The 10,641-nt window shown below is 31.8% G+C and overlaps 1 protein-coding gene across 1 annotated transcript in view; it reads left to right on the top strand.

The window, feature by feature from the left end:
- LOC108913012 (gamma-aminobutyric acid type B receptor subunit 1-like) overlaps window positions 1-10,641 on the top strand; it is a 65,001-nt gene that overhangs the window by 31,680 nt on the left and 22,680 nt on the right. The window contains exon 3 of the mRNA XM_018718466.1: window positions 9,270-9,545. Within this exon, the coding sequence (XP_018573982.1) occupies window positions 9,270-9,545 (276 nt within the window). The remainder of the gene's footprint in view (window positions 1-9,269; window positions 9,546-10,641) is intronic.

The following is a 10,641-nucleotide window of genomic DNA, read 5'->3' on the forward strand; positions in this document are numbered from 1 at the left end:
ATAAGCTTATTAATATGAAGAAAATCCTCAAACAAAATTGTGACTAGTTTGGATACCTAAGAGACGAGATATTAATAAAATAATTTTTCACGATTTAGTACGAAGTCTTATGACAATGCTTATTTTTTTGGTCTTTCCAGTTAGAATGCGCAACTTGCACTTCAAACTGCTGTCGTTGACTAACTTAACCTCCATATGCGTGATAGCGGCAACGCCGCGGTCTCGACGTAGCGTATTATTTGAAATTTGCAGGTGTCCAAGCAAAGAGAATGATCGAACGCGAGCGAGCGAACGCCGAGGCGAGCGAGCCAGCCAAGTGCAACGTTGACAAATCTAAAGACTTACTACTTTAGTCACTAGCGAATCTACAGAAACTCTCGTTAGACTTGTATGTATGTATGTACCTCCGTACCAGATAAAGCTCTTTAAGAAAATATATAATTTTGATTGACCCTGAAGAAATAAATATTGAAATAATTATACCGTCGGATAGACGATTAGGACACCCTTCAAATGAGGTCGATTACGTCATTACGTCAACATTGGTGACGAAGGGTTCTTAATCACAAGATCGCCTTCCAAAATTTAAAATTGATGTATTGTAAAATTGTTTTCAAAAGTCGTCTATTTTTAAAATAACCATACATTTGCATCATGGTGTATGTATATTTAAAAAACCTTTATTCATATGGGAGGTGTGATTTATGTATGAACTACAGTACTACAGTAATATACTTAAAGTTTTTGTCGTAAATTTTTTGCACGAGCATACCCCAAACGTTTTCTATCGGGTCCAAGTCCGGCAAGCACGCTGGCCAATTCAGACTCTCAATTCAACGCGGCGTGTTTAACCATTATCGGGGTTGTTAATGCCAGCGCTCAATTTTGCTGAAAAAAAAAATGATTCGTCATCTTACTTTCCATAAAATGAAATCAAAATAGCGTCCGGCATTTCCTTATACCTACTCTTCATAAAGAAAGCCTCCGATTTGCCGCTTCAGTTAATGGTTTCAACGAGCACAAAAAATCGACCACTTCCATCTTTTTGAAACTTTGGGATGTTAATCTACTTCGAATTTTATGAGCTCCGTGTTTTAGAGCTCTGTGGCGCCGTGTCAAAGTTTGTATATGAAAATGCATATTTTTTTCAAGTGACCATCATTTTGACCCAAAGCATCCTTTCGAAACGTTTTTTTTTCAAAATGTGCAGAATTTTATCGCCTTTTACCTGTTCTTTTTCAGAATTCAAATTCCTTTAAATGAGAAAAACGGAAAAATGTCATTTCTTTTCAAATCTGATTTTTTCAAGACTCCAGTTTTTATTTTCACCAAATTTGAATATGTCTTTCAAGGCCAAATAAGTTATATTTTAGCCGAGGGCAATATCCCAATTTGTTTCGTTCGGGAGATACAGTTTCGCAAAAACAATAGTTCTACACGTTTAAGCCTTCTAACACAAATATAAAAAATAAATAATATATCTGGATGCGTTTACTGAAAGAACAACATATGTACCGTAATTACGATTAATGTTTAAAAACGGTTCGTTTTGTTTAAATGACGCATAATATTCCATCTAAGAAGTTAATTGATTCGTGTGTCATCTAATGCCGGGTCTACTGACACGAACAGTGTAAAATACGAGTATTATGTTCACTAGCAATATTTGCGAACAATGTAATAACATTTGCAAACTAAGAACATTGTTCGCTAATGAAATTCAGTTTGTTCTACGTCCATATTGACGTGACAATAATGACTAACTTTGTTCGCTAACAGTGTTCCCGAAAGATATTAGTAAAGTTTGAATTTTCACTAACAGCTGTTGTAAAATTTGCTTCCTAATAACACTATTCGCTAACAAAATTCAATGCCCCATTGGTAGGCGGTAAACTTCTGAACGCTATTACGCTTTTTGTTAAATACTTTTTTGATCTCTATTTTGCAGTGATTGCAAGATGAAAAAAACATTAGATTTTTTCAAATACCTGTCAGTTTATTTGAGTAACTTCACTTAATTGTTTTGAGAAGATAGAAATTCTAAATGTTACTTCTGGATTAACAACCATCAACATTCTTCCTTGAAGTATTATGTTATGATATAGTCACGTCACTAATATTTTCAAATTGATACGTATCATACTAATTGATATGTCGAAATAGTGTTCGAGAACAACATTCGTTAACCTTGATTAGTAAACGTTATTAGATGGACATATGTTTGTGCAAGTGTGGACCTGGGACAAGGTAGAAACTAGATGTAGGTTGAAGTATTTTTTTCATATCTTCAACAGTAGGTCGTGTGAGCTGACGTTAGTAAGTTTACGATATTTTTAAAAACAGTATTCTGTCCTACCTTTGACAACCCAAGAAGAACATACATTTATTTTCACTCGATGTTTTCCATTATTAGAGATTCCTGTATGAAAAACGACATGTCACTTGGTAATAGCTATCCTGTAACTTTATATTGAAAACCAATTTCCTTGAATTAATAAACACGCTCGTAAATATCCCTTAATATTTTCCAGTTCTAAAACAAAGGAAAATAATAACTTTGGGCTTAGTTTTAAAACTCAATTTAAGGTTGTCTGTATGTAGAATTTAAATATGTTTTATTTTCTTTCCAGAGGTATTGGAGTTTACTCAAGAAATAAGTTTATACCTAGTAGCTCGCCATCTATTTCACATTTTTCAATGTCGATGCTGCTAAGATGCCACATAGAATATAAATATCTTGATAAAAGCGTTAAGTTTAGGATAAATAAACCTATGTAAATTTTTGTCTGTTGGAAGTAACCATTGAATAAAAGAAGTTGAGCTTGGTAATTAACTTTTTTAGAGTACGTTTGTAGTCCCATCTTTCATGTACATCTGAACACAGGATTATACAGGGTGTTCCGGTACTTGATACAAAAAAGTCAACTGCAAATAGATGAGGTCAAAATAATAAAATCAAATGTGAAAATTAAAAAGTTATTTTTATTTACAGCCTCTATATTTCTTCTAAACTAACTTCAGCATAATGCAAATTTGGTGATAGATAACACATGGATACAGCTTGTTTTTGATGTTGTAAGTAAAACTTTATTATGCCCAGAACGCCAGGGACGGACTATGCCCAATGGTTAACAACCCAGAATTTTTGCATAGATTACGATCGCAATCTGCCTGCATCAAAAATAAGTTACCTGGAGAATTTGCCAACGATAATATCCACTTAGTTCAACTCGGTAAAATTAACAGTTTAGGAAATATTTGTGATTTTATGTCACAGTGCGCATCGAGCGGCGCCTCCACCATTTTTTGTTTTTAATTCTTAATTAGACATAATTACTATGTTAGAACCGTACATATTTTTAAAATAAGTGACAAATATATTACTGCCTGTTAATGTAATTTTCATTAACAAAATTTGACAAACACACTTTACACATAACACAAAATAGAAAAAAAAGAACAAGAATAAGTTATTGTAAGTTAAAAAATTAATTTAAAAGAAAGAAAACTATGAAAATACTTTTTGAATATCGGCACCTTCCACCTCCACATACTTCCTAAGTCTGCGAATGTCACTTGTTTATACACGAAACCATTTCTGGGGTATGTCTAATATTATCACAATGGAAATTAATTCTTTGTAGCAATTTATCTCTTGTCTGTACTGGGGTTGAGTACACTAAGCTTTTCAGGTATCCCCACAGGAAGAAGTCCATCGGGTAAAAGTCTGGAGAACGTGGTGGCCATGAAATTAGGCCTCCTGTCCCATCAATTTATTATTAAACACAATGGATTAAATAATTTCGTACATCAATATTGAAATGGGCCAAAGCCCCATCGTACATGAACCAAATGTTTTTTCGGGTATCTAATGAAACATCGTCTAATAGTGGCTGTAAATTATTTTGCAAAAACACCAAACATCGATGTGCAATCAGATGTTCCTCAAAAACGTATGGATCTATTAAATTATTACCCACGATTCCTGCCTATACATTAATAGTGAGTAATAATTTAATAGGTCTATACGTTTTTGAGAAACATCAGAATTGCCATCAATATTTGGAGTTGAATACTTAATTTACTTTAACTTATTCTTGTTTTGTTTTTCTATTTTGTGTTAAGTGTAAAGTGTGTTTATCAAATTTTGTTAGTGAAAATTACATTAGCAACGAGTAAGATTTTCTAGGCTCTTATTTTAAAAATATGTACGGTTCTAACATAGTAATTAAGAATTAAAAACAAAAGATGGTGGAGGCGCCGCTCGATGTGCATTGACATAAAATCACAAATATTTTCCTAAACTGTTAATTTTACCGAGTTGGACTAAGAAGGTATTATCGTTAGCAAATTCTTCAGGGAATTTATTTTTGATGACTGCAGATTGCGATCGTCATCTATGCAAAAATTGTGGTTTGTTAATCATTGGGCATCGTCCGTTTCTGGCGTTCTCGGCATAATGAAGTTTCAGTTACAAGATTAAAAACAAGCTATATGCAGGTGTTATCGATCACCAAATTTGCATCATGCTGCAGTTTAGAGACTGTAAATAAAAATAACTCTTTAATTTTCAGCTTTGAAGGCCCATAACTTGTTAGCGAAGGCCCGTATGAATAAAAATTTATGTGAAGAACTGATATTATTTTTTTACATCAAGTACCGGGACATCTTGTATAGTTGAAATTTGTGATTTTGTCAAGAATATCTAAGGAAGAATTATATCAATGGCATTTAATTATTTGCGTTATAAAAAGAAGTAAAAATGTTTGTACGTATATTGTATAGGTATACAAAGGATCCACTAGTAATATAATTCTTTGAGTGAACGTATCTCCATAATTACCTTATTTTCACCTATTAGTAATAAATAAAAATAATGAAAGGTTAAATGAAACTGAAAAATATATTCTAAAATATATACAGGTATTTGGGACACACTGTATAAAAGATTTTTGTTCCAATACTGTTTTTATATGAAAACATTGAAAAAAATGCCATTTTATTCGTGTATATTATGCGCAGAAATTTAATTATTCGTTTCAGTACCATCATTTTTCAGAAGATATCTAGAGATGTAACAGTTTTTTTTTGGAAAATCTCAATACTAGATGGTAGATTCTTATTATTTTTGTAAATATAGATGAAGGAGTTTAGTCAATGAGTTCAAGTTCAATTTTGAGCCACGTGCAAAAATATAAATTACAGTTCAGTCGGTCGGAAGGCGCGCGGTTTGAGGCGTCAGTACTTGAATCAGTGAATGGCTGTATTATGGGTTCGATCTCCGTTGCCGATAGGGAAATTAGGCACCTTCTCTGCGGTTATAGTAGAGTGGACGAACGATGGCTTGGGCCAATGTGAGAGATTGATACGCTTCGGCGTTTGACCATTCCCCCTAATAAATGGGATTTTCTAGGCTTCCCTCATTCCAGCACTGAATGGTGATTAAGCCTTACCAACGTTAAGTCGTTCGTGGGTGGAAATGTCGTATACTGAATAATAATATAACCCACGCGATTAGAACAGTGACAGAGAGGTCCAAGCATAGAATAGTTTTTAATGCCACCATCTACTAATAATGTGAACTTTATCTGTTCATTATTTCATGATTTGTTTGGCTAAAGGGATTCAAATACAATTAGTTTCATCTGCAACAAATGGGTACAAATGTACGTTGTGAATTTAATTTTTGATTGCTAATGCTTTCTGGTCCGTTTACATTTATTTTTCAATAAACCTTAAGTAATAACTATGTGTCTTACATCTAAAATAATCTAAACTATTGCAAAGAACCTGTAATATAAATTTGAGCTATTTTATATAAGTAGCCCAAAAGTATGGTCCTGTATAAACAAGTTTAAGTTTTAGTCCTGAAGTTCTGAATTGCGAAAATAGAACTTACAGTACTAGATAAAAATTTGAAACATTAAAAGGACCCAGATTTTTCCTGGAACAAAAAACTTAATAGCATTAAATTATTAAATATGTACTATGTATGTTTATATTTCCACATTTGACTGCTAACTTCCTCGCTAACATTGCATCGCATTATAGGTACAAAGGCAAGAACATAAAGTCATTACTACTAAACTACTTAAGTATTTTAATGTACTTCTACCATCAAGTATTATTTTTGGTGCGATAAATATAACGTATTACGCCTATTTAATTTATTTTTTATTTACTAAGGATCACCTAGGTACTAAGTTTTTCTGGTTTCTCCGAGCTTTAAAAGTTCGTTAATTTGTTACGTGGTAAGTCAAATCCAGGGTGTTCAGAAAAGTTTGTGGACTATTGGGGTAAATTAAATCTTTTCGATACAAAACCAAAGTTAATGGAATGAAATCATCTGTTTGTTCTCAGTATCTGATAAAACCGTATTAATAAATAAAAGTTTTACGTAAACATTTTTTGAAGTAATATTAATTAAGTGTTTTTTAAATCTAATTAGCATACAACATTAGTTGAAATTGTAAATAGAAAAGGTTGCAACCTTAGACCAGGAAAATAAGCTGGGAAATTACCATTTCGCGATTTCTTGTTTCAGCAAGCTGAATTTATCACTATAAATGCTAAATATTATGTACAATAACATATTAGTTTACAGTCATAAAAATGGGTTTACGGGCTGGTTAATTGTATAATTTTTACGTAAATTCACGTTTTTCGCTTATAACTTTTTTCCGTTCATTTCCACGAGAAAACAGTAAAGTACTTTTTTTTCGTCTTCAAAAGACCTGCAAAACTAGCCCTCGATCGTCAAAAAAATATTGATTAGATCAAAAGTTATATACAGAAGAAGCTTATTTATGACTTTTGCATTAAACATTTATAAACTGCGTTATTATTACCAGAACGATTTGGCATCGCATCCTCTCATTCCGTATCACTGTCTAATAACTCACACCAAATCTGGAATCGGTAAGTTGAATAGTTTACAAGTTATGGCCTTATAAACAAATTAACTTATTATAAGTCTGGACGATCCCGAGGATTTTCCACAATCGCACTGATTTTTACATGGTAAATTTCATAATAATACATTGAAATCTATAAATTTTTTTAAATTTCAAATTTACAACCTGGATTTTTTATTTTTAGCCTTAGTTGCAAAATGAAATATACGACGCACGAGCGTGATATAGTTATATATTATTACATATTCGGAAAGCTTATGAAAAGAGCTTTAAGTTAAAAAAAAAATTGTCAAGATTCGTTGAAAAACAACGGAGTTACAGACTGTCAAATATATTGTAAACTATTCAACTTACCGATTCCAGATTTCGTGTGAGTTATTGGACAGTGATAAGGAATGAGAGGAGGCGATGCCAAAACGTTCTGGCAATAATAACGCAGTTTATGAATGTTTAATTCAAAAGTCATAAATAAACTTCTGTTTATAACTTTTGGTCTAATCAATATTTTTTTATGCTCGAGGGCTAGTTTTGTAGGTCTTTTGAAGGCGAAAAAATAGTACTTTCCTGTTTTTTCGCGGAAATGAACGGAAAAAAGTTATAAGCGAAAAACGTGAATTTACGTAAATATTATACAATTAACCACCCTGTAAACAATCTTCCTCCAATTATTATGACTGTGGAAACTAATATGTTATTGTACATAATATTTAGCAGTCATAGTGATAAATTCAGCTTGCCGAAACAAAAAGTCGCGTCCAACTCTATATTTCCTGGCCTAACCTGTATTATGTGTGATGAACCAAGTTTAGTAATATCTATAAAAACACAACAAATTTTTACATACTTCCACGTTCATTTCAATGACTCTGAGTATACCAAAGTAAAACTAAAAACTAATTTTCTTTGAAAGAGGTAAAAGCTAAAGGCCGTTTCAGTTTTAAGGATTATTATATCATGTTTTATTTAATTGTGTCTGGTCAAAATTTCCAAGAATTATAATAGTTCTAATCATCTAGTCTAGACAATCTTTATTAAACTTAATTTAGTTATAAAAGACGTTAATGCATTTGTTGATCTGCTAATTTTACAACAATTAAGTTTTAACAGTCAGCAGACTTGTTCTCTATGGTTTCTTAACGAACTGATATTGCTGGATTTAAAATTATAACCGATAACTTCTTGTTACACCTTATAAATGTTTACAAGTCAGGCGACCGCCGAGTTTAGGCAACCCAACATTATACGACTGGTATTAATGATTCGTTTACAATGAACAGTAACAAACCGTCACGCCTACGCTCGAAATAATGCGATCGCTGATTGGTTGAACAGAATCTCGTGAAAAAATACACCAATCACAGCCGCTGAAACAGAACATTGTGTTTTAATGTAATCTACATTTTGTTTTAATAATTTTTAATTTTACTGAAATTTTATTGCCAACATGGAAGAAATAAAATCTGTATATTCTAGTGAAATATAATATTAAATGGTACAACTGATTCTGATTTTGAAGCACTACTCAAAAATATTTCCCGTGTGGAATGTTTTCATACAAAAAATATATTTATAATTGGAGGTCTTTCAATTCTACAATTTTAATTTCAAGTGTTGTTAAATTTTATGCAAATGTTAAATTTTACTCACAGTAAGTAAAATTATAGTGCTAACATTAATAACCGTACATTAGAATTAGTAATTTCTAATATTAACTGTCCAGTGATGAGATATGATTGTCCTCTTGTCGAAGAAGATGCCTACCATGTGTCGGATACAATCCCCAATGACAATCCCCAGTAAGTAGTGAATATATTCACAGCTTATTTAACATTGTAAAATTGAAAGTCCTACATATTTTTCTTTCATTAATGTTAGAATTTACAGGTATCCTACTAGAACTTCTTTAACCTTTTATCTTGAACTCGCTTCATCTAACTGCCAAATGAACTTTCCTCTTCATAGAATTTGTTCTAATTACAACATGGTACAACAAAATTATGACATATTTATTATGTAAACTGTTCAAAAATATTGTTAAATGGAGACATACCTACCTATCATTTGTGTTGTTTTATTTTTGTACCTATACATTCAATAATATGGCTTTGCCTGTTGAATATTAATTAAATATATAAATAGACAAACAAACAAAGAAATAAACAAAGAAACAAATAAATAATTAAATAAATAGCTCTAACCCGATACACAAAAAAAAATGTCAATGGAATAATGCATAATAATAAGTTTTACCAGGTAATTTATTGAATCAGTTGAAGCTGCTCAGATCCCCCTATATTTATTTGAAGCATTTGTCGTGATGCTAAAAAATAATAAAAATATTTTACAATTTTTTAGGTGTCATTCGGATCCACATCTCCTTCTTTAAGCGATAGAAACAAGTTCCCTCTATTCTTTCGCACGGTGGCTCCAGACACATCACATAATAGTGCCAAAATTCACTTCGTCAAGGAGTTCGGGTGGGAGGTGGTGGCCACGTTTAGTCAAAGCGAAAACGAATATTTGCTTCCCGTGAACCATCTGGTTACAGAGTTGGAGAAAGTTAATGTTACATGTATTTCCATGGTCACGTTTTCCTTGGATAACTATAAGGAGCAGCTAAGAGTTTTGAAAGTAAGTTGAAAATTTCAGATATTCTTCAGAGGGTTCATTTTTGTTTCAATTGATGGTATAAGCCAATAAATTACAAGAGTTTATGCTATGATTTGCTGTGTTTGCATTGTTGGCTATGACATAAGTATCTGACTTAAAATTTCATGCTGGTAAGTTTACTGATCTAAGGGTTGTGACGTTATCGAAATAATTTTTTCAAATTTCACACATATTTTACGTCATCTGAAAGTTTTTATTTTCCTCAAAAATATTAATAAACATTTTTTTCTACCTTACTAATTAAAAAATATAAAATGATATGTATTGAGAAAAACACTGGTTCTATAAATTCTTAAATATTCTTGATTTTACCAGCCTTGCCGTAGAAAAGAAGATCCTTTCAATGTTTATTTTCATTATTGACATACATCACTTGTTTATATAAAACCATATTGCTAATTTCGAATATTTTCGATATTCCTCCAAAAAAATCATAACTATTTTTTCATTGAGTATTCATTTTCTTAATAAATGTAGCAAATTTGCGCAACAGTAATGAATATATGTCAGTAATGAATATGAATATTAAGCGTCTTGTTTAAAACGGACAAAATCGTACGGGCATGATCTGCTAGAGATTCATTTCTCCATACTTACCATTTTATATGATTTGAAAGAGAGGAGATATGAACATTTTAATAGAAGTTGTTTGAAAAAAAAATGGGATTTGATAAAAAACATTTATTAAGTAGGGAAAAATAATTCCGATGTCACCATAGCACTTGGTGGTAAACTAAATGTAAAATGGAATTTTATGTCAAATGCTTGATACTAAAAAGATGGTCCTTGCGGGTTCCTTCATACAGTTTCGTTTTCCTATAATGGAGACCAGACCATCAGATTTGGGTTATCTTGTACATGGTGTTTACAGCCACACAGAAAAAAAAAGTTGGGTATACTTTTTATGCGACATATATTTTTCGTAGTAATTTGGCCTCCTGAACACGAATCTGGGGCCAGAATTGGCCCATCACGTCACAATTTTTTCCTAACCTCAAAAAACTTGTGAAAAATAGGGAAAATTGATGAAAATTTACTGGGAAAATTTGGAAAAAAA

The sequence above is a fragment of the Anoplophora glabripennis genome, unplaced genomic scaffold (genome assembly GCF_000390285.2).
Source record: "Anoplophora glabripennis isolate ALB-LARVAE unplaced genomic scaffold, Agla_2.0 scaffold982, whole genome shotgun sequence".
Taxonomy (NCBI): domain Eukaryota; kingdom Metazoa; phylum Arthropoda; class Insecta; order Coleoptera; family Cerambycidae; genus Anoplophora; species Anoplophora glabripennis.